The 14,696-nt window shown below is 37.3% G+C and overlaps 1 protein-coding gene across 1 annotated transcript in view; it reads right to left on the bottom strand.

The window, feature by feature from the left end:
* Positions 1 to 1,016: 1,016 nt before the first annotated feature.
* The window catches only part of LOC110715262 (chaperone protein dnaJ 13-like), a 33,987-nt gene continuing 20,307 nt past the window's right edge, over positions 1,017 to 14,696 (bottom strand). Inside the window, exons 9-12 of the mRNA XM_021893826.1 lie at positions 2,541 to 2,618; positions 1,745 to 1,984; positions 1,190 to 1,296; positions 1,017 to 1,108 (exon numbers count right to left, since the gene is read on the bottom strand). Of these exons, the coding sequence (XP_021749518.1) occupies positions 1,036 to 1,108; positions 1,190 to 1,296; positions 1,745 to 1,984; positions 2,541 to 2,618 (498 nt within the window). The 3' untranslated portion in view covers positions 1,017 to 1,035. The remainder of the gene's footprint in view (positions 1,109 to 1,189; positions 1,297 to 1,744; positions 1,985 to 2,540; positions 2,619 to 14,696) is intronic.

The raw sequence follows: 14,696 nt of genomic DNA, 5'->3' as shown, positions 1-14,696 counted from the left end.
ACATATAAAACTTTGTGTTATCATTCATATTTATTTTATATTATAAAAATTCATTATAAAATATAATAATCTCTTATGAACTTTGTTATATCCCAATGCCTATTATTTTAACATAATAACCTTTATGTATTTTTGGGTTAATTATCTTCTTATGTCATAACTCATAGGTTTTTGTTTTTTAATGATGTTCTTTGGTATTTACTAGCTATTTTGCTGATGTAGTAAACAATAAAAATTCAAATTTGCAATATACGTATGAAAGGGACGAAAATTATGGAAACATTAATTTCATTTATGAGATACGAGTTACTTTTTTTGTAAATCTCTTGAATCTCTCCTCTAAGGGCTAGGGTTTTACTATGTTTATGGAACATACGATATCAACTTAATCCATATTATGAACCTATAACGGTTAGTAACAGAGAGGAAATGAAAGTCTTTGTGACTTTTTCCATCTAAAGCTTAATGAGACTCTAAAAAAAAAATTGTAATATTGAATTGCAGATTAGAGAATATGATAATTATTATATAATTCACGAAATTCTTAAGAAAATATCTTTTATTTATGATGCATAGTGAGCATTATACATATGCAACTACTACCATAATTCCCCCCAGTAATTTACGCTGTTAAGTTCCTCCTAAAAATATGCACTTGAGAATTGCAACTTTTTGGAAGGAAAAAAACAAAGGCACCATATAACAAAAGAAGACGCCTTGTTAATTGTTATACAATAATCAGTCTGATTAGTTTGCACTCTCAGTTCTGAGAAAGAATCAATTAAAACAAAAAATGTTCCAGCCATTTAAAGCCTCAAACAAAAATGATACATATGGCATAATTATTGCATTATTGACTAGATAATCACAATAAGAAGATATAACTATAAATATTGTACTGTACTACTGTGTCTTTATTTTTACTTTTGTGATAATTGAACATAAGACTACAGTATGACCTTTGTGATGCTTTACGGGCCTCAAAACAAGCTATAGGTGCTTCATAGGTGATTTAAGGAGGTGATGATGCTCTTGTTACTGAAGAAAAAGTCTAGAGCTTGTGAGCTTCCTGGGGTATCCGCAGCTCCTCACAGTCTTCAACCACCACCTATTTGTAATCATGTGAACAAATTAAAACTTACTCCTATTAACAAAGCTTACAATTATCTAACAAAACAAATAAAATTACCTGGTAGTTTTGACCGTTGCATGTGTACCTGACCAGCAGTTTCTTATGTTCTCCTGGACATGGGTCACAAAACCCATAATACCTGATTTCTTCACACCTTCATGAAGCTGTGCCGAAAGGAAAATTAACCAAGTACTTCGATAGCAATATTCACACACAAGTACAAAACCACAATGCATGTCATTGGGTTTAAGGCAAGAAAATTATAATAAGACATTGAAGACAAGGCAGGCAATGTTTGGCCTCGATTCCAATTAACCTGGCAGGCATTCAAATCTATCTCACCTAAACATTTCTCATATCATAGTTGAAGCTTAGAAACCTGAACATAGTCAAAACAAATATTTTGAACTGCCATTACAATTTACAAATAATTTGAGTGCTCAAACATCTGTTTTGAGTTTGTTGATTTGCCTTATCATTATAATTGACAAATCAATCTTTGCAGCTCAAAAATTTAAAGGAAAAAATAGACGGAAAAGCCAAGGAATATCAAAATTCAAATTGAAATACAAGAAATTGCATGCTTTCATAAGAAACTAACAGGGATCATACCTGTAGTTGCCCCAAATCATTAACCAAGAAATTCAGAGGTATAGTAACATCAATAACTTGTGAAGCCAATTCATCACTTGATTTTTCCACATCATCCAGCTTTTTCAGAGCTTTTGCACTTCCATAAACTGCTTTTGTGATGATCAATCCACCAATTTCAATTTGTTTATTCATCTTTCTATTGGCCACATTTTCTAACAGCTGCTGAGCCTTTGCTGCTGCTACTCTAGCTTCACGAACCTAGATCAAAGTGTTGGGGATAAAGTGATTGCCAGACATATATCATAATCTCATAGATGGCAGAGATTTCAAGTCCCAACTCCAAACACATAAACACTTCCCTGTTCAAACGTTAAAAAAGAAATTTGGAAAGGGAAAAGAAATGGCAGAAAAACATGATCATATTCCCCGAGCAAACATTAGTCACTTAATGTATGGAATTAGAGGGGAAGAAGTTGTACATACTTAAGATTGATCAGGGAAAAAAAAAAGGTGGACTGTTTTCAGAAAATATTCCTAAGATTTATTTTCTAATCCAACAAGGTTTAAATTAATGGGACACTTCTCTACATTAATTTTAAGAAGAAAAATACAGAGTACAATATTATCATAGGAGACTCTATAAAAAAATCCAGAAACTACATCAACAGTTTTCTATAACAGGCTAATAAATCATCAGTGTTCTACTTGTAGCTACAATGGCAACCCTTTGGCCTCCTTTTTTTTGATAGTAAGCATGAATTGTATGCATTCAGAAGTAACACAGTTCAAGTAGCATATATAATTATGTTTATACCTGCCCTGAGGTTTTCTCCATGATTTCTACTGCCTTGTGCTTCTCTCGTTTAAGGTAATAAGGTTTGGCAACAAATTTCTGCAAAACAAAGTATAAATAATAACATATCGCTTAGCATCACTAGTTTACTTCTGCAAGACAGGCGTAAAAGTACTGCTGGCTGTCTGCCTAATTGATCAAAAGTATTTCCCTCTTTTGGGAAGAGCTATAAAGAATGGTGATGCAAATATAAATTAACCTCAAGCCACCTTACAAGTTAGTAAGTTACCACTAAGCTTAATTGTCATTCACTTATATAATCTCATTATAAATTAATGTAATAAGGTGACACCCCCCAAAAAAAAAAGACCATAATCCCATACAATTCTTGAGGAGTCCAAAACCTATGTAACATTTGCTTGCATCAAAATGTGTGAAAAGTACTTCCATGGGTCCACAACAGGTTGTGAATTACTCTCCCCCCCCCCCCCCCTCCCTCCGTCCCCAATTAGATTTCTCATTTGGGTTGGACACGAATATTGAGGGGAGACATTGTAGTGAGGTTATGGTAATGCAAATATGTTGTTTAGAAGTAAATAAAAAAAAATAAAATAAAAACGATTGAAAAATTAAAGGGTTAAAGATGTGATGTTTAAAAGTTTGAAATGATTATTAACAAGGAAAATTTGACAGAACGACCTCTGGCAGCAGAACCATAAACAATTTTTATTTTAAGATGCAACCTTACTCCATTTTTCCACAAACCCTTTTTTGACATTGACTCTCACGTGACCGTCATGTGCCTCTTCTCATCTCCATCTTCTTCTTCTTCATTGCACTCCAAATCTTCATCTTTAGTTCATCATTGTCATTACATTGGAAAGTAGCCATTCCTCAAATTAAATGCTCCCTCCTCCTTGCACCATCTTTACAATAATATAGTGTCATATAATTCATCACGGTTTTCAAGCAATTAGGGACATGTAGGTGGGTTTCTCAAGTAAGTTTGTCGTATGATAAAAATCCATCCCGTGCTTGTTATAATCATCTTCCCATCACTGGTAATATCTCTCTTGAAAGTTAAGGTTTGGGAGGGATGATACCTTGAGATTGAGGGCCCTTCTCAATTATGAGGTAAATTTGATGTGAGAAAACGAAGCAACAATTTTGGGGTAAAGCTAATGTCAAAAGTGAATTGATAAAAATATTGGCATTCAAAGCAACAATTTTGGGGTTTGTGTGAATTATTTGTGGTTAAAGGGTTGTAATTAGGGAAAAATAGAGTTGGATTGAAAAGAAAAGAACGTTGAAAAGGGATTGTAGAGAGTAGATACATCCTTTAATGGCTAAAAGCTTTGGGCATTCAAAGCAACAATTTTGGGGTTTGTGTGAATTTTTTGTGGTCAAATGGTTGGAGAAACTTGGAGCGATCACCACTAATTGGAAAATTCATGAAATGCAATTCGAGATAGCCGATACTCCAGTACTTTTGAAGGGTGATCCAACTTTAGAGAAAACCCAAATTTCTCTAAAAGCCATGATCCATGCTATATGCAAGCAAGGGAGTGGGGTTTTGATTGAAGTCAACCAAATGGAGATGGGAAGTATCAAGAAGGAGAAAAGGGACCCGTCGGATTTTGTGAGAAGGGTCTGGAGTATGGAGTATGGGATGGTTTTTAAGATGCCGCAAGGTGGTGAGGGGGCATGAACACGCCATCACATTAAAGGGAGGGAGTGATCCAGTTAGTGTGAGGCTATACCGATACCCCCAAGTCCACAACGACGAGATCGAGAATCTCATAAGCGAGGTGCTAGAAGCCGGAATAATAAGACCTTACATTAGTCCTTTTTCAAGCCCGGTGCTCCTAGTCAAGAAGAAAGATGAGTCATGGCGTTTTTACATCGACTATAGGGCTCTAAACAAAGCAACGGTACCGGATAAATATTCCATACCGGTGATTGATGAGCTCCTTGATGAGTTACATGGAGCAAGGGTGTTTTCGAAACTCGATTTAAAATCGGGGTACCATCAAATTAGAGTATGTCCATAAAACGGCTTTTCATACACATGAAGGACATTACGAGTTTCTAGTAATGCCCTTCGAGTTAACAAATGCACCGGCTACTTCTCAATCTCTCATGAATGAGATCTTTAGGCCCTTTCTACGCAAGTTCGTTTTGGTCTTCTTTGATGATATACTGGAGTATAGCAAGATGAAATGGAGCATGCAAGTCACTTGAAGCAAGTAATGGAGAGACACTGACTACTCACAAGTTGTATGACAAGAAATGTGAGTTTGGAAGAAAACAAGTAGCTTATTTGGTCAAGCAATTTCAAGCCAAGGTGTTGCAATGGATGATGAAAAGATTAGAGCCATTGTGGATTGGCCAACCAATAAATTTAAGGGAGTTGAGACTTGAGAGGCTAACAGGCTATTATGGAAAATTTGTGGCCCAATATCTCTGTTACTCGGACACGGCATTTTTGCTGTCATACCCGGGTCGTACACGGATCTGGGTATGAAATCCGTTCCGGACTCACCATCTAGCCCTCGGGTACGGCTATTCACAGTAGCCAATGAAGAAAAGAAGCCTCTAGAGAGAGAGCAAAGAGGGAAGAACGAAGAAAGCGGTCATTAAAGGAAGATGAAGGGTTTTAAGTATTTCTTTACCTTTATTTTATTTTTTTTGAGGAATAACTTTATTTAAAAAAGCTTTCTGACTTCCCAAGAAAGAGAGATGTACTGCACATTTATTTTTAAAAAAAGGCTTTGGAGTTTGCCAAGAAATTGGTACATAAAAGTTGTGGTACTTATTTTCTTAATAATAAAATCTGGTTAGCTTCCCAACCAAGCTTTTACAAGATTTTATAATGTTTAAATTAAATATTATATTATTTATTTTAGTTATTTAAAAGAAATGTATCAAAATTTATATTGAATAAATATAGACTCAAAAGATTTGTGATGTGTGCCAAATAAAAAATACTCCCTCCGTTTCTTATTTCTTGCAACATTTGCCATTTATGGAAGGTTCACATTTCTTGCAACAAATGTTTATTTTCCTTAATTAGTATATTTTAGTAGGTCAATTTACCTTTTTACCCTTGTTTATGTATCATTAAAATGGTAATTGCCCCTTACTAATTCATAATGAGATTATTAAGTCTTCATCATTAACTAACCATTCCCACCAAAAAAATCAGAACCCTTTTATCTCCCCTCTATTTGTATCCTACTGATTGAAGAACAAAATTCTTCATCTTCCCAACCACCTCATTCAATTCATCTCCAGATTTTTCACCTACCTACAATTACTCCATGGCTTCACCGTCTCTCTCATCTCCCTTTAAATTCGACACTTTCTCTCCCCTGTTTTTTTGGAACCCTAGTTCTTGTGCTGTGATTCGCCGCTTTCTCCTTGTTCCTAAATTTCCACCTTATCCCCCTTCAAGATCTACCTTTTTTCCTCTACTACGAACATGAGTTCCTCTGAAAAAAAACGACCCTTCCTTGTTTTGCTTTGAGAATCTCCCCCCTGAATCACCAAAGGATGACCTCCCTCCAGGTGCGACTCGATACATCTGTGAGAGGTTCTGGGAAGATAAAACCCTTGCGCCGTGCTCGGATGAGGGCGCTTTCTTGTAGGGTTCGTCGTGGTGCCTTCTGATGAAGAGAGTGAGGTCCAGTCTGAATTGGCCGGGAAAACCTCCAAAAACCCTATTGAGGTTACAGATCTGGAAGAGGAAACTAAAGGGCAGGGATCTGTGAAGGGGAAGGTGTTGGGTCTTCCAAAGGGGTGGTCATTGAGTCCCCTGTAAAGGCGGCGGTCGAAGGTGGTAAGTCGGTGACAGCCAAACAGCAGAAGAAAGGATCCCTCTCAGGGATGAAAAGGGTAAGATCTGGGCTGCCTGTTGATCCTAAGCTTCTCTGTGATGAGGATTACATGGATTTTCGGAGGGATATGCACCCTGAGTGGTTCTCTACCAATTAACCCTGCAGCGTATAACCTTTCTTCTCCTCAAATCATCTTTATTTTGTCCTCCATTTGTGTTATTGTTGCTGGTTTACTTGTGTTTTGAGTCCCTCTATCATTGTTGTGTATACAAGGAATGTTGTTATTTCTGTGTTGGATTTGTATGTGTTTGTGTTTAACTGTGTGTGCATATGGCTTGTGGTACTCTCTGTGTTGGTTGTTGTGTGATGCCTTTAGTTTTGGTTTCATAATGGCCAGGGGTTTGTTTAGTTGATGAATGATGCAGTGTTATGTTGGTTATGTTGGTAAGACTGTTATTTGCACAAAGCTTGTGGTACTCTCTGTGTTGGTTGTTCTGTGTTGCCTTGAATGTTCCACTACTGGTGAGGCTGTGTTGTTCTTGAGTTTATATTACTAAGAGTCCCACTCTTATGCACATTGACAACCCTATGGAATATCATTGTGCATATATGTTTGTGTTTCAGCAACCCCCCTAACATCTTATTGTGTTATGCCTACCCACTGAATTTGTTTGTCATGCTATTCTGTTGCCTATTGAAGAGTTGGAGTTATGAGTCCCAACCTAGGTATTGTGTGACTATGCCTTATTAGATTGAGCCATGTGATGAAGGGACTCATTTGAATAGCAGTTGCTAGTGGTAGCATTGCTCCAAGGCCACTGGTGTTGAGGTAACAACCCTAGCTAAACTGAGTGATGTACACATACCCTTGCTGATGGTCTTTCAATCTTAGGTTTTTTTCCATGCATGCATTGATATTAAAGTAAAAAACATCTTACCATTTACTCTAGAGTGTTCAAAATAGAAATCCCCTTACTTTACATTACTGCCTTGCATCTGTTGCATTTGGTTCATTAAAATACACATAACCTAAGCATTACATACTAATACTAATAACATGTAAATAACTTTGAGAAATTCTTACCTAAGTCACCAAAATACTAAGAAGGTTATGTGTGGCAGTCATACATACTTGTAAGGGAGTTAACATTCCTTTGTCCGTAGTCAGCATCAACTTCCATGTGTAGTTCTTCTGCTCCATTTGTTGTTGGGATGAACATTGTGTCTAGATAATTGACTGCATCATGTATCAATTGCCTAGGCACATGTAAGTGTTTACGTAGTACACCTAACTTCTCAAGCTTCTTCTTATTCATATGAGGAGGTGAGAAGTTGTTTCCTCCCTGTTTTTCAAGGACCTTGATCATGACTGACTGTAATGTGAGCCATATGTACTTGTTTGCTTTTACCTCAAAAGCATTATATGCATTGGTAACTCTTTGATTAAATCATCCAAAGTTGTGGGGAATGATTGATATTGTAGGGACTGAATGACTTTAAACAATCCTAGGTCTAAAACATTCAAGTCAGGAAACTGAGCTGATTGATAAACCATTTCAATATTAAAACCATTAGCATGACAAGCACCAACAAATTCTTCATCTTTAGGGATTTGATGAGGCCTTGCATTGTCCCATTGAATTTTCACATTTTTAGGGCCTGGCCATTGTTGGTGTATTGCTGGTATGATGTGCTCCATTAGCATTTGTTTGATTGCATCCTTGTTGACATTCAGTACAACCTTTGTTTCCAATGTACCAGCTTCTCTGTTTTTGCTCTTTTTCTTTGCCATCTGTTTTATCACAAATAGAAAGATACCATACTTTCCATCATGCAAAAGAGTCCCATCTCTTGCATATATTGGTTTCCCAATCATAGCCATGAACATGGCCTTGATCTTAAACCTCTTACTCTGTTGGCACCTGTATGGATCTTCCTTAGGAGGTAGAATTTTCTGGTTTCAGGGTTCAAGTAGAACCATTTTTCATCTATGTGAATGACTTCTTGCATGTCAACAAACTTTGGGTCCCCTTGAGTTGGAATTGGGTTTATATGACTTAAAACCCACTTCAACCTTGCCACCTTATGATTGGATTTCAATGCAGAATGGTTTGTGCTTGTGTGTGTCCTCAGTCTTCCTTTCTACCTTAATCTGTGAATTGTTGAATGTGAAACATTCAGTGCACCTGCATAGCTTCTCTCTGTTGTTCTTTTGTATAATGGCACAGATTGCAACCATTCATCAAAGTACTCTTTGGGTTTTGGACCAGTCCTTCCCAATTTTTTTGATCCGACATCAATGACATTCCCCTGGGCCATTTGTTTTTTAATGTCTGCATACAATCTTGACATTGTTGATCTGTGAATGTCATGCTCTCTTGCTTGCTGTGATAAAAAACCCCTTGGCAGATCTCCTCCTTGCATATTTAACGGAATGGCATCCACTATTTGCCTCTTGTGTTCAATGGTGAGGTCCCTCCTCTTCTCTCCTTGTTGCTGTGTCTGTTGATTGTGTAAAATCTGAGAGTATGCCCACTCTGCAGCATACTCATCCTCTGACTAGACAGTGATGAGTCACTTGATAAAACTTCTTGTTCTTCTCCTAGCAACTGCTCTAATGAAAAAAAATCTTCCATATCCGTTTCAAGTAACAGATATTACCTTGTTCTAAACCAGGTATGGCGATGGTGATGATGGTGAGGAAGCAACTTTTTGGACAACTCAAACGGAACCAGCTTTTGGAAGAATTCTGAATGATGCCGCTGCCCCTAATTTAGCACTAATTAGTTTTAGGAAGTATTTTGGTTGTATTTATGGTAGTTTAAGAACTTTTGTAGTGCTAACTTTTGCTGAATTTAAAGCTCAAATGTATTCATTAGGTGGTTAGGTGGTAGTTGAAAATGGTGGTGTATGACAATTATGAAACTTAGCTTGGAGATGTGAACTATTTATACCCCCTCTTCCTTGGGGAAAAAGTAAGAGGAGGGAAAAATTTAGTCCCTAAAAACTGAATTTTTAAAATTTGGTGAAAATTTGGGAGGGAAAAGTACACCCTCCCAAAAATCTGCCCATGTGAAACTTTAAAAAAAAGGGTGGTCCCTTATACTTCCCTCCATTTTAAAACTTAATCACATGCTATTAACCCTACCTTTATTCCCTTAAAAATTTTGATTTGGGAATTGTGCTACCCCCCTTTGTTGCAAGAAATAAGAAACGGAGGGAGTAAATAAAAACGTTTTTCTTACAGAATTGATGTTTTTTTTTTTCCTTAAAGAATTTATTGTCATATCTGTACCTGAGTCCAAAGTTAAGACGTTGTCCCCGTTTTCTAAATTTATTTAAATGACGTATCAGACACTCGGATCCGTACTAATATCGGATACATGTACCCGTGTCAAATGTAACATAGCCCAATATGCAGAAATAGCTAGCCTTCTTACTTCACAATTAAAGAAAGATGCTTATGGGTAGACGGAAGAGACTAATCTTGCATTTCAGAATTAAATGTGGCAATGACAACGGCTCCCGTGCTAGTTATGCTGAATTTTCACAAAGAATTTGTAGTGGAGACTGACGCATCTGGATTTGGGTTAGGCGTCGTACTTATGCAAGAGGGTCGCCCCGTGGCATACTTTAGCAACTTGTTGGGAAGTCGAGCTTAAGCAAAATCCATTAACAAAAAAGAGTTAATGGCTACATGTTTAGCCATCGAGAAATGAAAGCAATATTTACTTGGGCGACATTTCATTGTAAGAATCGACCAACAAAGCTTACGATACATCACTCAACAATGTGAGGTGGGAAGTGAACACCAACAATGGATGAGGAAATTGGTCGGGTTTGATTTCGAGGTGCAATACCGACCCGTTGCTTCCAATCGGGTAACAGATCTGTCCCGGAAGGGTAGTAAGGTGACACAACTTAGGTCCATGGTCCATTGGTCCACACTAGGTAGTTAACCAGCATGAGTTAGAGGAAGTACCAGAGAAAGATACGTGGATGAAGAGTATTAAGGCCGCCATAGAGCCCAATTCAAATGGGCCCAATGGGTTTTCAATTGAGGGAAATAAGCTCTTATACAAAGGGAGGATTGTTTATCTAAGCAGTCCAAGATCACTCCCATTCTGCTACATCAATACCACGGCACACCGGTGGGCGTCCATGAAGGGGAGGTCAAAACTTACCTCTGAGCGCCGGCCGGCCGACAGGTACTGGCCGAGAATGAGGAAGGCGATCGGAGGGTATATTCGCCGTTGTGAAGTGTGTCAGCAGAGTAAGGTGGCGCAGCGCTCCCCCTCGGGTTGCTCCGGCCACTATCGGTGCACTGACGGCGGTGTGGGAAGACATCTCCAAGGATTTTGTGGAGGGCCTTCCTCTATCCAAGGGAATTGACACCGTTCTCGTGTTTGTGGATCATTTCTCCAAATACGGCCATTTCTTAAGGCTTAAATACCCCTTTAGGTGGCTGATCTTTTTGTTAAGAAAATCGTAAGGCTTCATGGTTTTCCCTCGAGTATCGTTTCGGATTGCGATCGAGTGTTCATGAGTCACTTTTGGAAAGAGCATTTTCGGTTACAGGGAACCCGACTAAAGCGCAACACAACTTATCACTCGTAATCTGACGGTCACGAAGAAATCGTCGACAAAATCCTTCCCCTGTCCTTTCAGATGAAAGAAATCGTCGACAAAGATGAAAGAAATTGCCACCAAAGGGGTGGGCTTAGTGGTTGAGATGGCAGACTTAACACCTCCCCACATTTAGCAACCAAGGTGTCACCGTTCAAGGTAGTATTGGAGAGATCCGCCCAAGCAGTGGCGAGTTGGTAATGGGCAAATCCCAATTGATGCGTTGGAAGAAATGCTCCAAGAGTGGAATTTTATGCTGGATGAGTTGAGGCTAAATTTGAGCTCAACAGGTAATGAAGAAGTATGCGGATCAGAAGAGAGGACGAGGTATTCTTAAAGTTGCAGTCGTACCGGCAATGTTCCCTCACAAAGCGGTTGTACGAGAAGCTGGCCACCACGGGCCGTTCAAAGTGGTTCAGAGAATTGGAAAGGTGGCGTATAAATTGTTGTTGCCACTGTCCTCTAAGACATACCCAGTCTTTCATGTTTCACAACTTAAGAGGGCTCTAGGTGACATTCCTATCAATTCAACGGTTATCATCAGAATTAGAGCTTGTGGTTGAGCCTGAAGAGCTAATAGATGTTAGACGCAAGGGAAGCCAAGGATCACTATGCTTGGAGGTGCCGATTAAGTGGAAAGGCCTGCGAGAATTCAAAGCAACTTGGGAAGAGTTCGAATTGATCAACGATTTCCATCCTTCCACCTTGAGGACAAGGTGAAACTTAAAGGGGCGGAGAGAAGTGAAATATGTGATGGACTGATTTCGGGGCTTGAGTCAGGAAGGTCAAACACCGATCTTGGTTTATTCGAGGCGCGGGAAGAAGGGAAACGTGAAACAGCAACATGAGCAAGGACAAGGTAGTCAAGGCTAACAAGACAAAATCAATTAAAGAACAATTAGAGAAAGCAAGCAACAAGTCTTTACTTTGTCTAGGATTGGTTTTGCTAAATTAGCTAAGTATCACGAGTACTAGTTGAAGCTTGAGTATAAGTATGTAGTAACTTTAGTAGTAAAGGTATCTAGAAAATTAGAGTGAAAACACGTGAGAGTTGTAGCCTAAAGCTATTGTAAGATTCATAACCTAAAATTATGACTTTTGACCCTCAATCAATCAAATATTCAAGCTTTTAGCCTAAAAATTATTATTACCTGGGCTTATTTTCATTAAGTAGAATTCAGTCCACAACAAATTTATATGTATCAACCCGAGGGATTTAAGGTTGAAGGTAAAGAGAATTAGGTATGTCGCTTAAGGAAATCACTTTATGGATTAAAGCAATCTCCTCGAAAGGGGTACAAGCGATTTGATTCTTTTATGTTAAAACAAGGATTTTTCGGAAGTAGTTACGATTGTTGTGTATACATTCGCAAAATTTGCAGAGGTGATTATATTTATCTCCAATTGTATTTAGACGACATGCTTATTGCTTCAAAAGGCAAGGTGAAGATAGATAGGTTAAAAATTCAGCTCGGTAAAGAGTTCAAGACTAAAGACTTGGGAGCTACAAAGAAAATACTGAGTATGGAGGTTAGAAGAAACAGATCAAAGCGGAAATTGTTCTTGAGCCAAAAAGGCTACATTCAGCGGGTTTGGGATGAAAGTGCCAAGTCAGTGGTGACATGGCTCCACATTTCAAGCTTTCTAGTAAACAATCTCCCACTATAGCTGAAGATAAGGCATACATGGATAATGTACCTTATGCTAGTGCAATAGGCAATTTATTGTACGCTATGGTATGTACACGTCCAGACATTTCACAACAGTTAGTGTTGTAATTAGGTTCATGGCAAACCCTGATAAATCACATTGGGAAGCAATGAAATGGATTTTAAGGTACTTAAAAGGTACCATTGACATAAGTTTATGCTTTGGTCAGTGGAGGATCAACATTGACGCCCGGGGGGGCACGTGCTACCCCCACAAAAAAAAAAAAAATGCTGGATAACCGTCCTTTATATGTGTATATATATTATAATCTGTATAAATGTTAAGTGTCTCCAGCATTGCTTCAGTGGTAAGGGAGTTGGATGGGTGAATTATGTGTCTTCAAGTACAGGGTTCAAGACCCCTTAGCATCATTTTTTTTGCTTTGAACCCAAATGAATTTCCACTTTCCTCCTATTTAATTAACAAAAGGATAAGCTATTACTATCTTTTCATGATAAATTTCTTTTTTCCGTTTTCACACTTTTTATAAAACAGTCCTTATTAATATGACATACTCTCTTCGTTATATTTTATTCATTTTTCTCATTTTCATCACATAATATTTATTGCATTTATTTGGCCATTATTAAATCTTGTTTATAATCGTATGAAAATTTACACTGAAATAAATACAAAAAATCATACTCCAACTGTGTTTAAATAAATGAAACATTTTGACTTTTTGTACAATTCATCTAATTCACTTTAGCTAATATTTATGATTTATACATAACAATAAATATAGTCATGTGGGTACTTGGTGGAATCGTCAAATTTATTACTATAATATTCAATTGTTATAAGTTAAATTATTAAAGATATATATTTTTAGTCAAAGTTTTACGTTAGCATATGTGCCATAAGTGCACAAGGAAAAATTTATACCAAAGTTTTCGGTATAAATTCATATGCAACTTTGACAAAATAAAAAATAAACAGGTGGAAAGTTTATAATAGTATAATCGATATCCACAATATAATTGAATTATTTGTAAAAAAAAAAAAATTATTTTAAAAAAATTATTTAAAAAAAAAAATACACTTGTCAATATAAATGTTTGAATGTGATTGTTAATTATTATACGACTACACAACGCATTATATCCATGTTTGGCTGATTAATTATGTTACGTTACAACAATGTTATACTTTTTCGTTTTATTATTGTCTAGTGCTACCCCTACTTCGGATTCCTAGAGATACATGTCATATAAGTGGCTTTGTTGACACGGATTATGCTGGAGATTTAGATAGAAGACAATCTAGTGGTTATGTGTTTAAAATACATGGTGCTCCATTTAGTTGGCGATCAATGTTACGAGCTACAGTGGCTCTATCTACGATAGAAGTCGGCTATGGCATAAGGAGTTAAGGAAGCAATGTGGTTACGGGGACTTCTAGAGGATTTGGGGTTGAAGTAGGATAGTGTGAACCTAAACTGTGACAATCAACTTAGCCAAGAACCAGGTTCATCATGCTTGTACCAAACATACATATGTAAAGTATCATTTTGAACGAATGTCATAGAGAAAGGTAGTATTTCTCTTGTAAAACTGCATACAATTGTAGACATGTAAACAAAAGTTGAGTCAGGAAGCAAGTTCCAATATTGTTTGGAGTTGCTTAACATTGTCCCATGTTAGGTTACATGGAGAAATAAATGGAACTACGATTGGTTTGATCCCGATCAAGGGTAAGTAGGCAGTCATTGTAAAAATGCTGCAAACGGATACGGATAACTAAAATTTGTTCGTCTAAAATTTGAATGTTGTCTAATTTTGAACGAGGTGGAGTATTGTGAGAAATTTAAGGAAAGAATAGGATGAGAGCAATATAAGGAGGATAATAGGGATGTTTACCTTTGTTTAGTTATTGCTAATTAGAGGAAACAATATTCGTGATTGTTAGAGAAACAATGTAAACCATTGTTTAATTAGCCTTGTATTCATTATAAATGTGTAGTATCATAATGCATAAAAGAATTCAATCATTTCACTTCATAAGT

The sequence above is a fragment of the Chenopodium quinoa genome, unplaced genomic scaffold, assembly GCF_001683475.1.
Source record: "Chenopodium quinoa cultivar QQ74 unplaced genomic scaffold, ASM168347v1, whole genome shotgun sequence".
In the NCBI taxonomy this organism is placed as follows: domain Eukaryota; kingdom Viridiplantae; phylum Streptophyta; class Magnoliopsida; order Caryophyllales; family Amaranthaceae; genus Chenopodium; species Chenopodium quinoa.
Note: the sequence above shows the minus strand (reverse complement) of the source record. Positions and strands in the feature narration are given on the sequence as shown.